The sequence below is a fragment of the Pempheris klunzingeri genome, chromosome 18 (genome assembly GCF_042242105.1).
Source record: "Pempheris klunzingeri isolate RE-2024b chromosome 18, fPemKlu1.hap1, whole genome shotgun sequence".
NCBI classification, from domain to species: domain Eukaryota; kingdom Metazoa; phylum Chordata; class Actinopteri; order Acropomatiformes; family Pempheridae; genus Pempheris; species Pempheris klunzingeri.
This window is the reverse complement of record NC_092029.1, coordinates 9,184,928-9,200,884: the sequence shown is the minus strand read 5'-3', so window position 1 is coordinate 9,200,884 and position 15,957 is coordinate 9,184,928. Positions and strand designations below refer to the sequence as shown.

Here is a 15,957-nt window from a genome sequence, read left to right as displayed (position 1 = left end):
AAAAAGGATACCATACTGCAACAGGATGAATGAAATAAGGGCTATGGTAACTTCCAAATGGACACTTCAGCTAGGCAGATGCTTGCCAACCAAGCTTGGGTCCACCAGCTGAAGGATGGTGTCTGTACTCACTACCCAGCCTCAGTGATTTTGTTCAAATAAATACCCCATCTTTGTACACTCAGAACACTGGCAGCATTTCTAGCTGCAGTGACTTTCTGTCTTCATCTGCTGTCTGCCTGAGTAAGTGAACTGACTAACCAGCAGTCTGACTGTACCTGCTGAAGTCGACCTTGGCCAAGAGCTCTCGTCTCTTCCTACTCTCCCTCTCCTTCTTTATCTCCAGCTCCACATCGTCTGACAGGAAGTCTTCATAGGGAACATCATCGAGATCGACGTCGCCTGGCATGATAAACCTGGGGCATGGGAAGGAAATGGTACATGCTGTAGCTAAAAATTAAATATGGATCAACAAAATGAGGCAGGCAGAATAAGCCTTAATAACCAATAATGTTGGAGAATCTGATAAAAATCGATTGTCCCTTATAGACTATGTATGTGCAGGGATTGCATTGATGTGTGCTGATGTTTTTATGCATACCCTACCTGCCATCATCTTCCCTGTTGCCTATGGCTATTAGGGCCTCAAGGTCGGTCCCCTTCAGGCCGTACTGCAGCAGCTCCTTGGCCGCATCGACATTCTCTGGGACGCGCTCCACACACTCATGCAGCACCCATGAGCGCTTGCAGATCTTGCTCTGGGTGGGATGTAGGGAATGGAAGGAGATGGAAATAGTTCAGAAGAAATGATGGGATAAAATGAGATACAGAATTAGGAGGGAAGGGTGTGAAAATTTGCTACAAATTGGTAAAAATGATGCGTGAAATAGAGTAAGGGGGTTGTGCTGCACTTAAGCGGGTGCTGTACCCCAACTCGCCCACACACACACACATATACTGTATATTTACCAGACATCTCATATACTGTGATCAACACCAAACCTCTGATACAATTCTTCATTTCTCTTTCTTCTTAACAAACCCTACTCCACCTTTTCTCAATCCATCTCTCTTATTTCTTCCATCTCTTACCAGATAATCTTGTATTGAGGCGATGCTGACAGTACTTTTCCTCCACTGTCTCTGGTAGACAAGGTCAGAATCCAGATTATACGCTTGGGCTAGAGACAGCGCTTCACCATATTCTTCATTGTCAATCTATCAGATAAACAAAAATACACACAATAAACAAAGTATGAGGAAATTATCAATATATATGCATGTTTTCTTCACACTGAGGAACACAGCATAAAACAAAGAAATGAGCATTTATTCATAAGTGATACAGACAAGTGTTAGTGAAATGAAAGGAACAATCCATTTGATGAGAGGCTCGTCCAGGAATTGAGCAGACACAACTCTAATTAAGAAACACAGCTAATTTTTTCAGATGTAAAATTTAGGTTGAGTACAAAAAAAACATAAAATAAAAATAAAAGGACTGACAACAGTTTAATCCATTTCATATATTTGATGTTTTCAAATATCCAATTATGGATATCCAAAAAATTAAATGGTCCCAAAGCTATATTACTGATTCAATCTCCATGCACTGTGTTCCTAAACAGAATGAAGAGAATAAAATGCATTAACTTAATTCAAACCACAATGTATATCAAGCAAATACCGAGGCAAAAAAAACACAGATGGGAGAAGTCCATGGCCCAATTTTCCATCACACTAAAGGTCACCAAAGGTTTTGAATAAACCTGTGCACAAGCTATGGCATTTCCAAAATCCTGAGCATGCACTCAAAGGCTGAATAGGAACAGCTCTAACATGCAGATTTCAATCTGTGTGGCAACATGACACAGAGTGAACTGGGTCTGCTACAGAGGGATAAGGAGAATGGCTGAAGGGGAATTAAATATTTGGGGATATTTGAAGAAAGCAAATCAAATAGACAGATCCCGGGGAGGAACCAGGAGCCAGATATTGGGACTTGACGCCATACATAGTGTCAGTACTACCTCACTAAAGACGAAAGGTCTACAGCCACACAATGCTAACGAACATGCTGATGTTTAATAGGTATGTTCATCATGTTCACCATCACAGGATAACGGGCTTAACCTCAGAACATTAGCATTGTAATTGTGAGAATGTTTGCATGCTGATTTTAGCATTTAGCCAAACCAAAGTACAACCTCACAGAGCTGCTGGCATGGCTGTAGACTCTCAGTCTTTTTACCATATATTTCTCTACAGTAGTAGTAGTGCTAGGAGTAGTAGCAGTAGGAGTAGTGGTGGTGGTTGTTGTTGTTATTGCTATCAAATTGGCCTGGCTTAGATGTCAACACACAATGATGTTAAAAAGAGGTTTTGTGTCATATCGATGTCTCACAAGATGATTTGATCCAACAACAGGATGACGCCTCAGTTTATGCAGGCCCACTCAATGTGTGTGAAAGTACATGTGTTCAAACACACAGACTGACACATACACACACACACACCCCGCGTATCCATCTTTTTCTGTGTGTAGGAGTACAAAGCAACACATTAGCCAGACTGTGGTTCCTCGAGGGCAATAAGAACCCCACACAGTTAAACCTCACGTAGGAGGACATCAAAAACAGCTTCCTTCTCTCTCTGGATTCAGCTAATAAAACGGTTAGCAGCCCTGCCAGTGTACTACTCACACAGGCAGGGTTATGCCACCAAACGCATCATCAAACTCCTAAACATATGAAGGGGCTGACTTGAGGAAATAACCCGGGATCAGTTGTTCTGGTCTATTCACAGTCAACTGAGGTGAATCTCTGAGGAGAAATCAGGTCATTTGATTGCTGTGTGTGTGTGTGTGTGTGTGTGTAGCGTGAAAATGCCAAACTCTATAAATATAACACAAGCAATATACAGGCACTGACGCACCCAATAAACCAAATATTTGTGTGTTTAGTCCGACACACATACACATGCAGACACCCCTCCTTCTCTTCACTCAGGCCTACATGTGGTACATGTGAATAGAAAAAAAATAAACAATTCAACACGAGAGCAGAGGCAGCAGCTGGGGAAGCGCCGCGGGTACCAAGTGTTACAAAGAGATAATAATGATATATTACTTTGTAACTCTCCACTGTTAGGATTGATGGTGATGACTAATGGCATCTAATGATGATGACAATGATGAAGAAGGAAGTAGATGATGGGTCATAAAAATGAGTGATGAACCATGCACAAACTTGCGACCGTTGAGAGCCAGTACTGAGCTTTATGATAGAGCATGTTGTTGTCTTTTCTGCAATTTGTAGCGAGTAGCAACAACACCCATATTTCTAATGCAGCAATTAGCATTTCAGAGAAACCCCTGGGACTGAGAAATAGCCTTAAAGCAGACTGAACATCTTGCTTGGTTTTCATTTCTCCTCAGCAACACTCTGGAGCTGAGCCAACAAAACAATAGCACTTTACTGAGCTGGCAAAGGAATCATTTAGTCTGAAACCAATTTTGCAGATCAGCCTGTTATAATTCAGTCAGTGACCAAACGGATACATATGACGTCCTTCAGTTGCTGCTAAATTAAGTGGCAAAGAGAAATGAAGAGTTTCATGGTAAATGTGATATCCACCATTGACGACAACTGACAATCGCTCTTAAAAAATGATTACTGGCATTACAGTGAGGCACATGTGATTCATGTATCAGTTTGAATATGAGAAAGGCCTTACAAAAGGGTTGGTATAATTAGGAATGGAGCATCTTTTAAATATTTAATACTCTGGATATTTTGAAAAGGGTAATTTCAATTTCTATGCCAAAATGAATTTATAACAGTGTGAGACGCAGAGAACTGCACATCAGCTCTGAAACTGTTGTTTAGATTGCTGAGCTAAAAGAACATTCAAATCCAAACACGAAGGCTTTCCAGCATGAACACTGACGAAAGCTTTTGTCGCCTAAGCACATAAGAATTTTGTTGTGTGTGCCACAATGAATAAGTAAACAGTAACAGGGAGGTGACTCTTCATTTTTTCCCAATTATAGATATGCTGCCTCATTCTGAAGACTCAAACTGGTTTTAACACACTGCAAATGTGACCTGAAGTGTCAAATAAAAGTACCAGTCCAGACAGGTCATACCAATTATGTAAATGTCATGAAATATGAATACTGCGATATGACTCCTCCACGGAGTCACTGAGCACCTCAGTGACCAACCAAGCAATTGGCTATTCATTCAAACCTCAAAGAGTAATGCTAGTGGCTCCGTGAGGATGTGCAGTGTGCATGTTAAGCCTGCTGCCGTTTGCTGATTATCACTAAACACAAAGTACAGCTGAGGATGATGGGAATGGGATTAATTTTGCAGTGAAAAGTCACCAAAGTGATTCAGTTCATCTTTTTGGGAACATGAACGCAGGCACTGAATTTCATGACCATCCAGAGAAATTTCACTCAACACAAATGTCAATCTCTTGGTGGCACTAGAGGAAAAGTCAGGGGACTCCAAAGTCATTAGGATGAGGACCATCAAAGGCTAAATAAAATTTCATGGCAATTCATCTAATCTTTGTTGGGCTACTTCAGTCTGGACCAAAGCGGTGGACCCACTGACCAACGTCCATACAGCTGTGCCGAGACTACGACTTAAACATCTTGAAAGTCAAAAAAAAAGACATCCTTAAATTGCTCTCCGAACCTGGCAGTGCGAACAATTTACCAGAGTTCCAGGATCACGGTGGTACAGAGTGGTTAAACAATTTTTACAGAAAGTACGCAGCCATGCAGGGGTCTCATTATTCACCCTCTACCTGTCGCAGCACTTTCTAAATTCTCACGCTTTTAACATAATATTCTACAATATGGATTCAGGCTTGGATGAAATACTTCAAATCCACAAAAATGGAGGACACCATTGAAGTTACCAGAATCCCTCTTACAGAAGTGAGTTCTGACTCTGCCATCAAAACGTGTTTGACATCAAAAGGAGCACTCTCTGAGCTTTTACCTTATTCTGGAGCCAAATTCAAACATATTGCGTTTATAAAGGCAATGCATAAGTTTAGTGCTTTAAAAGCAATAGGTTAAGTTATCAACAAGTGCATGCGAACACTATTATTCCACATATTCACAAGCTGAGCCAGGATCCTACCTTCCTCTGGTACAGTTCCTCTGGCGTCGTTGACCTCAGGCTCACCAGGCGGTAGTTCTTGCTTACAGTTCGGGGGCGCTTGCGTGGAGGAGCGAACCGTTCCATCTCCGTCACGTAATACAGGCCCTGCTTGATGTAGCCAAAGTAACGGGCCTTGGCTGAGGACTCTTCGTCTGAGTCAGAGTCTCCGCCGTCATCGCCCTCCTCATCCTCACTGGCCCCGCTGCTCAGGTTGCTCTCCAGGCGCCCACGCTTCTGAGCCAGCTTCACCTCACTCTGTGCATAGTAAAAATATAGTGAATATATAGGACTGGGACAGAGGTAAACTGAGAGACAAAAAAAAACTTAAGGATGAAAGCAGAAGTGATTTAAACATAACTTTGAATTGCACTGCTAACATATGCCTTGGATGTGTGCATAAAGTCACAGTTGTCTTTTTACATTAAATTGCATCTGTCATCATCATAAAGCGAGGACTGCAAAACAGAGGAACCCCATTCCAGATGATTGAGACTGTCACATTTACTGCCTTTGTCGAGAATTGCTTTCTAATGCTGATTATGGACACTACTTTGCCAGCAGAAAGTGATGAATGAAAACTGAACCATGGAATACAATGCAGCACAGTTTACATCTAGCGGTGGTTGAGCTGGTAAACACACTTAATTTAATGCCCTGATGGCAGATCAGCAGGGTGTGAAACACAAAACAACAGCAAGGTCAAGCAGCTCGATAGAAAATCTAAATCCAAGCTGACCTGAAGTACTTTCTTTGAATTGTCTTGCCCTGTTCACTATTTTTGCCCTCAGTTTGGGGGAATATTACTTGCCCATATTTCATATACACGCTGCAGCAAGTCCTCATATTTTGTAGTGACACTCCCCTCTGGGTTTCAGCTCACTAGAGAAAATGCTAGCACAGGGGCTCCCAGCCAGGGTTTATAAAACATTTAGTACCTGTGAAACGTTAAGTGCCTTAATCAATGAGGAGCTGAGGCAGCTTCCATAATGCCACACAAATATACTGTACTACCCCAGCTTATCACACACACACCGGAAGGCGCATACCTACAAGTCATGGTAAACACATATGGTCCCATTGTTCCACGTGTGGTGGCGTATACACAGTCCTCACTTATGTTCAAGGTAATTTCAACACACACACAACCTCACGTGTAGATTCACTACACAGGCACCCATCCCCCAACTCCATACTGATGCTGGCTGATGAAACCTCTCCAAAAAGTTGGCAGCTGGCTGGTAAAGAAATCCCTTTTTCCTTCTTTCTCTCTATGCAATCAGATAAAACGCAACCAGTCATGCTGTAGTTTAAATCAATGTCCATCCAGACTCATATAATATACATAGTGAAGACTTTGAAGGAATTGAATAAAGGGTATCAAGTGATTTTTTTTGGCAATATAGAAGTTATAACTCTATTTGAAAGCATATTTCCAGTGAAAATTTTCCAGTGGAAAACATACTAGGCTAGGCTAGGCTATTTTTTACAGAGGACGTTTTGTCACATGGTGCAACATCAATCACCAAAAGCTCAATATCAGCAAAACCAGAGGAACGGGAGGCCCCCTGTCCTTGTTCCTCATCTGAGTCGAGAGTCTTAAGATAGAGGTTGTCATTTACTATACAGATTGTAAAGCCGCTTGAGGCAAATATTTCACATGTGATATGGGGACATATAAACAATATTAAGATGAAAAGAAGAAGACAGACAGGGCTTATGAATAGCCTTGCTCAAGGGCAACTCACCAGAGCCCAGTTTTTGATATCACAGTGAAGTTGACCATTTGGATACACAATTTCTTCAGTTCATTTCATTCTATTACACATTTTGTGATATTTTGAGTATGAATTCTTAAGTTGTGGCCAAAAATATATTTTGTGAGGTCACGGTGATCTTTTACCTTTGACCACCAAAATCTAATCAGCTCCTCCTTGAGGGCAAGTGGACATTTGTGCCAAAAGTCACTGAAGGTGTTCCTGAGATATTGCATTCACGAAAATGCATAGAGATGGTTAGACCGGCCAAAAACATAATGCGTCAGGCCATGGCTGTCGCCAGAGCTGAGGCATAAAAATAAAGAAAAGCGAGAGGTTGATGAAACTTCAGGTTCTTTTCTGGGGAATAAAGAAGTAGGAATACATTTTTCATCATCACACACTTTTACAACTATACACACCAACTGACACATGCATTTACAAAATGACGCTAACGAACTGAACAATTTGTCATTACAATCATATGAGAAACTTTTTATTTGTCAGAAAAACACTGTCCTGTGGGGAAATATATCAGCTGGCAGTACAAAGGATCTATCACAGATCAATGCACAAATTTGTGCTGCAAAAGCATGATTGATTTTCCTGTCCGACAGACTCACTTTGCACCAGAGACGGTGTACTCAAAAGCACATTTTGTTTCATATCTTTAATAATTAAAACAAAAGAACTGACATCCTCACAATAGACTGGTATGTCCTATCCAATCTGCTCCCTTTTTCTCGCCCAGTGCATGATCCAGCCCCATGTGACCCTGAACTGAACAGGCAGTTTAGACAGTGAATGAAAAGATGAGAAACAATTGCCTTTTATAGTATAATATGCTTTTAAAACCCTGAAGGCCAAGATCTATACTGCATGTCTGGAGCTAAAAGATGCTTACAAGCATCTCACATGCCGTTCCATAACTTGCAAACTCCCTCTATCTGTTTATTTAACGACCCATGCATACTATTATCTTGACATTTACCTCCAGGCTGAGGAATCCCCCGTCGTGTGCTGCGGTGAGTCGAGGTGAGGGCTCGAACCATTCGCAGGATTTTCCCAGCAGGTTGCGCAGTGTCCTGACGGATGAGACTGTGACGGAGCCGGAGCAGCGAGCCAGAATCAACACATTGTCACTCCACCAGCTCACGTCCACCAGTGGGTAGTACTGCTCCTTGTCTGAGAAGGGTAATGTGGAGGCATAAGGGCAGTTTTTACAAATGTGATTGTACACCAGAGGACAGGGAACCAAAGACGATGGAGATGTGTATTAAAATTGTCCTTGAACATGCATATTATTAGTTCCAGCTTTTGGGATCATACACTCATGTCCCCATTAACTTTTCTGAATCGGTTTCCTTCTCTAAGACATATTTACACATGGGGATATATCTATCACTTGTCATGCATGAGATGAAGACTCACACAGATTATTGCTTACACAAGCTGTCAGGGCTGCCATCACTATTGGCCCAAAACTGTCAAAAAAAAAGACTGTACAGCTGCACAAACAGGCATACACACAGAAACACACACTCACGAGCATGGACATGGTGAAGGAGAAAAACATTTTCCAGCCTTGGCATACACTATATGGTTGTATGTCTAAATAACTGTGTAATTCAGGGAATAAGACATGTCAAATATCATTAAATTGTATCCAGTGTGCACTGCTGTGTCAGCAACAAAGTTGGTGCTCTTCAGCCTTCCGGCCAAACTACCTTTTATTTTCTTCCTTCTCTCCAGTGATGTCTTCCACTCTGGGTTGATCTCCTCAAATCCTGGCTGCGGGGGGGACGGAAGCATGGAGCGACCAAAGGAGAAGGGAGGAAAGGAAGAAGAGAGGGAGGAGGGGTAGAAATTAATCTGCTAACCCTGTTTACGCTTACAACACGCACGCACAGTAGCTCTGCCAGCTCAGACCAGTGATGAAGCAGAACATACACACATGCCGCATAAATCTGCAACACATTCTGCAAATACAAGTTCTCCTGAAGCCACCACACTTACTCTCTAATGAGAGCACGCGCACACACGTACACGCAATCTCTCGCTCCATACACGCACTCATGCTTGGGCCAGGGTAAGATTACATTAATACAGCCGGTCAAGCATCTAATATAAAAAGTATTACCAGCACATGAGACTGCAAAGTCGTGTACACACACACACACACACACAACACAAGCCGCTGAGAGGTGTACCTGTTGGTCTTGGCTCCATGTGGCCCTCTGTTTGAGGGAGGGGATGTCCCAGAGAGACAGACGACCAGAGAAGTGGATGACAGCCAGCAGGGTGCTATCAGGGCTCAAACTCATGCGGAATACACCGTCCTGGACATCAGAAATGCAGACACACAATTTTTTTTTTTTTGTCAACGGAATGCTTGCCAGATCCTTCAAATTAAGCTTTTAATTTAATTAAGGAAGATGGAAAGAAAGACAAGAGCCTTGTTACCTTTTCATCTCCTTGTCTGGAAAATAATCTGAAGCTGGGCATCTTGAAGAAACCTCTCTTCTGATTCTAACACAGAGAAGAGATGACATTAACGTGTGAGTGTGTGTGTGTGTTAGATACTGACATGACGAACTTGCACATGAACATGTGTGCACATGTGTAGTCTCCTAACCGGATTGACATCATCCTCGTAGCTGGTGACCTGCTTGTAGTGTGGCGAGCCAGACAGAGTCCTCCAGGCTGTAATCCCACAGCGAGAGGCCTTGGATGTATTGTCGTCCCCCGACTCACAGCCTCCCACCAGCAGCAATCTGAAAAATAAGCACATGCATACATACACACACACACACACACACACACACATGGTTAACATCTTCATGATTGCGCTCTGACAGGTTAATTTGCATTTCATAACAAGGATGGCAAACTGTGAGGTCATCCACACTGCTGAAGTGCCATTTAGCAAAGTAGTGAACAAGAGAGACATTTGTCAGAGGTCTGGCTGAAATCAATGGCTAGGCACAGATAAGGCACAAACAATGCCACAATGACCACAATGATCTGTGGGTCTCTCTTTGCAGTGAAACAGAACAGATGCGACAATGGTCAGGAGCTCAGGGGGAGGTGTGGATGCAGCAGCGCTGTCTGGCTCAACACTGCCCCCTGGTGCAGAGAAACTGGGCACTTAGTAAGAGCCAGGAGCTAAGAGTGAATTAGTAAACTGATGGAAAGCTGATTTTTGTGTTAACGTGGTAACACATGTCTGATATAAGCTACTTTTTCTGTGCACTGAGATGTAAGGTTTCATTAAAACAGATGCTGGGCTACTTCTGCTCTCCCTAATGCACACCTGCATATTCTGCACATGTGTCTGCACATGCAGTGTATTAACTCACAATGTCTAATTGCACATTATTGAGTTTTTGTAATCCCATCTGTGCACCACATCACTTAAAGCTGTTACTGGTAACACTTCCATAGTGTCGGCTTGAACATGAGCATGTTATATCATTACTATACAGTATTTTCATATGCACGTTCAGCTGCTGAAATCATTTTTTTTTTTTTTATATATCCAGCCTCTTACCTTTCCTTTTTCTTATCTCTATCCTATTCTCTCTGTTGCTGACCCAGTTTTCACACAGGGTTCATTAAAGTTTCATCTCATCTATCAGTTGGCAAACACTTGACAGTAGCTGCCAAAATCTATTAAGCTGCCAAACCAAGCTTCACCGGCCAAACTAAATCTGGTTTGTGCAGACTGGAGGAGCGTGGTGAAAACAGTAAGGTCACGGGCGAGAGACAGACATAATCAACTGAAACTTTTGAATGCTACGTGGCGAGGAAGGACAAGGACATTTTTGACTGATATAGTCTATTCCTGCAGGTATTGCATTAAAGCGATTGGTTCACATATTTCTGAGTAAGCCCGCATTCCATGATATCTTATCTTCTATAACATCTTATTCTGGTTTTATTAACTGACATTTAAAGAATATATTTCATTATGAAATATTGTTATTAATACACACTGTAATTCTAGCGCAGTGATCGATATAATAAATATTTACGAGCATATTGACGACATGTTGGAGTATACTCATATTGCCTCTAGACATCAAATGATGAAAGCATCTGAAATCACGCCGCTACTTTTAAATTCACATATTTAAGCTGTTCGCGGCATCATGTAGCATCATCAGCAATGGGTTGAGGGATGGAAATACATTCAAAGGATTTATGAGGACATCTGTAGATGTTTGAATATAAATGTATGAACAAAACTCTTGATGAAAAACTGTTGTAATCGAAGTAGACTTGTTTTGTGGAGGCCAAAGGAGAAAATAGAATGTCTAAAAATGTGTCAAGGGAATGCTACAGACATTAATTATGTTGCATTTGACAAATTAAATGTTGAATGTTGGCAAATATTTTTCAAAAAATTCATGATTTTACCCCTATTCGCCAAGCACTTACCGATGGCCAGGATGGTAAATAGCCGAGGTGATGCCGTGGGAGTAGTGAGCGGAGAAACTGAAGCTGTGGTTCTCTTGGAAATTCTGATTGGTTCCCACACTGAGGGAGTGAGAGAGGATAGTTACATGACAAATCACCTATAATCGAACTCTTGCACATGAACACTTAACCCAAACAAAAGACCTGGTGCTCTCAACCCAAATGTGAAAATAATGGGTGCCGATAAACAATCAACACATGAACTCGTGCAAAATGTTAATGGTGCGACAGAGCTGTTTCGGGCAAGATGACAGAGCAATTTAAATCCCAGCTGCAATTAAAATGAGACATGGCAAAATATATAATCTAATCGAAGTGTGCAATCTAAATTAGATTGGTACTAGAGGAGATGCTGTGTAATTTGTGTGAGAATATCTCACTGGGGAAATGTTTCCTTGCAGTGTAAACCGTATAGAGAGAAGAAGAAACGGAGGTAAAAGAAAGAAAAGAGGGATAGAAGGAGAGCACAAAGGACATAGCAGAAAGATTTGCAAGATTCCCACAGTTCAACTTCCTCAGGCGTTTGAGTGTTTATACCACAGTAAAGCGGTTTTGTGTATGTGAAAACACACACACACACACACACACACACACAGAAGTGCTGGCACAAAGTAAGTGAGAGAGAGAGTGAGAGAGATGACTTACTGTCAAGGCTCAGCTATAATTCTGAAATTCTAATTCAAAGTGTTTGAGCGACAATATTGGAATGCAGTCATATGAAGAGGAAGAGTGTGTGTAAGCCCCATACTGAAAATGAACTTTTAAAAACAAGCCAGCACTTTCAAAGTAAATCTGGTGCAAATGTCTCCCACATCTTAATTACTTCCTCACACACATACACACATATACACTCACACCCTGGTGGCTTCCACAGGCAGCTAATGCCATTTATCTGCCTGTAATAGAAAAATAAATCAGCATTTTTGCCTGTTCTCGACAAACATCACTATGCACACAGAAATGAAGGGAAATCATGGAGTGCAGGATGTCGTCTGATCGAGATTCAACACACAGGCACAATCTCATCCAGTGTCTTGGGGTGTCAGCGCACCAAGGCTCGGTGTGACTGCTGCAATCATACAGACTTAAATGGGAAATCTCTGAAATAATGGCATATTAAATAATACTAAATCAAAAGGGAAGGTGTGGGCAGTCATGAAGAAAGCACACACACACACACACACACACACAAATCAGATGTCATTAATCAAATATTCAGCGTGTGTGTATTTGACTACGGATTGGCAAGCAGGGCAATTGGTATTCAAAGACAGATATCACATGCCCAACGTTTTACATATAGACAAGCATGCAGCACCAAATCAAACCACAAATAGGGTGCAATGTCCTGTAAAAGGTTAGAATATACAATACATGCATGTAAATCAGGTGCTATAAAGCAGCTCAGAAAATCTCCAGAGATAAGACAGCTAGAAAAGGATCAATTTACCTGTGCTAACTGCTGACATTTTGCAGTTGAATCATTTGAAATACTGTTGAAAGAACTAGTTGAAAAATGGAAAAGCTGAAAGAAATTGATGTTGCAATTGAAGAGTAAGCGTTGAACGAAAGTGAAGTGGTGCTTAAAAGTGAAGCACCAAAAAGGAACAACAATGTCAGTTGAAGTTTAGGTGAGTTAGTAATGTCGGCTGAAGTGGACGTCCGGAAAGGAATCAGTGACATAATACTGTATAAACATAAGATGATGTCAATTAAAGTGTAAGCTCTGTAAGCATTTGGACAAAACTGTGTATGGGCAGTTTAAAGGTGAGACCTGACACCTGAAAGGGTCTGAAGTGTGAACATTGAAGCGAAGTGAACATTGAGGGAAGATGAAATACCAGTTCAAGAGGAAGATGAACACAGTTGAAAGGTCAGTTGAAGTGTCCGTGTAAGTGGTGAAAGCAGTTGAGTCATCATTTGAGGAGTAAAGCTATCATGCATTGACCCTCCTTTACTTACTGTACATACAGAAAACACACCACAGGGTATTTCCACTGGACTACAGAAACAAACAGGAAGGCCACAGCAGAAGAAGAAAGGAGGAAAAGCCAAACTTGAAAGTGAAATTTAGGAGGGCGTCACCATTGTTAAGCATGTGTGTAGTTTTGTACTTGCTTCCTCACTCTTCTGGTCTTTTTCAATACTGTGGTTATCTGATTGTCAAGTATTTTGGAAGGAGACAGAAAAGGAAGTGATTGGGTTGGGGTTCCCACAGACCATCGAGCCAGTCATCATGTGGGAGCCATGTGCAGATGGAGCAGCCGCAGACCTCGATGTTTTACATTTCAAGAGGCACAAGAACAAAACAACGGGCCTAAGAAATCAAAGTAGTTGAAATATCAGTTGATGTGCAACCACTGAAAGCAGCTCAATTGTCATTTAAACAGTAAAAGGTGAACGCAGCTGAAATGTCAGTTGACATGTAACTGGTTAAACAGTTAAAATTTAAGATGCAAAAGAGAGGGTGCACTGTTCTATAAAGGTTCATGAGATGGAAAATTCAGAATATCTGACATTTGCTTCTTATATTTTATTGTATTAATTGTAAAAGGATTGAAGTGTCATTTATGAGTCATTATTAACTGTACAAAGCAGAAGTGTGATATCAGCCAAAGTGTGATTTACGTCTTATTAGTTTCTATTTGCAGGCCAGCTGACAGTTGCCTCATTAGTACAAGTGTACAGCTCTGTCATCAAAAATTCATCAAATTCATCTTCCCCTACCCACTTGTCCATCCTGGAGACGCCACCATTTCTTTCTTCTGACACTATTAAATCAGAAGACATAGCCTGGGCAGGAGGCGAGAAAGATAAGGCATCCAGGTGCAGCACTTATAAGTGTTTGATGTTGTCCAACAGACAGCATTTGATGGATGTCACTTCTCTTGATGGAGGCAACTATCCTTTAATCTGTGACACTATTCTGCCTGTATACGCCAAGTGTGACCTTCATTCTTTGGTCATTGTCTCCCCAAAACAGCCCTGTGTGAATAAGAGAATAAAGCTCAGAGCAACAGACTGCTTGTTTGAATTCTTTTCAGATTTCCACCACAATCTGGTTATGAGGATGGGACGCCGAACTCGAGGACTCCCTGAAACACGCTGACAGGTAAAAATTGGCACAGCTGGAGACTACATCACGGATCCCTAACTTCTCCCCTGAAGAGGATCATAACCAATCTGAACGGATGAGAGGGAGGGGCGCCTGAATCAGACATGCATCACGGATACCTCGATATGGCACTCTGAGAGACAATTGAATTCTTTGCAAGCAGTGTCAGGTAAGAGACTTGTCCTGTGATTTCAGATTTGCAATAGCATTTTGACTGCTTATTGCTTTTTGGATTTGGGAAGCTACACTGGGTGCCTTAGAAGTGAAGACTTACTAATTGAACCAAGGCTTATTATTTGAACCGCTGCGATGGGTACCCTAAAGAGTAAATCCAGAAAAGCAGAAGGTGAACCTGATGGCGACAAAGAGAAAAAGAGATTGTGTGAGGCATCAGAGAAGTCTCTGAGCTCTGGTAATTCTGTCATTTACAATTGTTCATCATGGCTAAGTAAACGTAAGGAGTCTTGAATTGGATAGGGAGGGCTGAGCAGAGATAATGTGTGATAAACATGGGGGCGGGATGTGCGCACATTTGAAATCTCTGAGAAATATGGGTTGTTATCAAATGCAGGTTTAGAGAAAATCAGATGGAAGCTGATATGCAGAAAAAGCAAATATGCAGACAGAGGGCAAAAAGGAAGTGGGCTTGAAAACATTTAATATACGGGATAAAGAAGGAATTATCTGAGCTAATTAGAACAAAAAAATTTTTGATAAAAGCCATTAAGTAAGCCAGGAGAAACATGATCATCCAGGGCCATACAAGAGAGGACACACACACCAGTGTGCTAAGCTCTCCCCAGGGAAAGCGTTGACCTGGGCTGTCTCTGGTGAGGCACAGCCTCCTCCCTACGTGCCTTCCGAAGCAACACAACAGCACGGCTTAATGGATTGCTCATGACAGCGCATCCGGCCAACTGTATCCACCCCTGCCTCTGCCGGGTCTGAATGCCCAAACCCACAGAAGCTGGAGGAGCAAAGTTTGGGGCTGAGCTGTTGGAATTGATCCAGCAGCATCACCCGACCACAAGAGAAATGAAAAGACTTGTGGTCGGAAAGATTCAATTGAAATGGGACGCGGTCCAATGAGACAGGCGTGAAGAAGACACTCTACATGACGGGCAGATGGGTTCAACATATCAGCCACAGCAGGCCTGATCCAGAGACTGAGAGAGCACTATGCAAAACGAATGAACATGGGCATTGTATGAAACTGGAAGAAGAGTGGAAGGGAAAATAAACATCTTTAAATACTGAGGCACACTTGACAAGGGACGTCTGTCAGACTTGCTTGCACGTGTGCACTATGCAGAGAAAGTAGTGATGAGAAAACAGGAGAAAGGTGACAAGAAAAGGAGACCATGGAGACGGGGCAGAGGTCATTGACGGGCTTTTTCAGAGAATCGATCAGAGACTAGCTGCTACTGTT

The 15,957-nt window shown here is 42.0% G+C and overlaps 1 protein-coding gene across 1 annotated transcript in view; it reads right to left on the bottom strand.

The window, feature by feature from the left end:
• The window catches only part of nbas (NBAS subunit of NRZ tethering complex), a 150,286-nt gene that overhangs the window by 121,154 nt on the left and 13,175 nt on the right, over positions 1 to 15,957 (bottom strand). Inside the window, exons 9-18 of the mRNA XM_070849214.1 lie at positions 11,375 to 11,473; positions 9,570 to 9,708; positions 9,398 to 9,463; positions 9,145 to 9,273; positions 8,662 to 8,725; positions 7,926 to 8,119; positions 5,160 to 5,435; positions 1,093 to 1,218; positions 607 to 758; positions 279 to 416 (exon numbers count right to left, since the gene is read on the bottom strand). Of these exons, the coding sequence (XP_070705315.1) occupies positions 279 to 416; positions 607 to 758; positions 1,093 to 1,218; positions 5,160 to 5,435; positions 7,926 to 8,119; positions 8,662 to 8,725; positions 9,145 to 9,273; positions 9,398 to 9,463; positions 9,570 to 9,708; positions 11,375 to 11,473 (1,383 nt within the window). The remainder of the gene's footprint in view (positions 1 to 278; positions 417 to 606; positions 759 to 1,092; positions 1,219 to 5,159; positions 5,436 to 7,925; positions 8,120 to 8,661; positions 8,726 to 9,144; positions 9,274 to 9,397; positions 9,464 to 9,569; positions 9,709 to 11,374; positions 11,474 to 15,957) is intronic.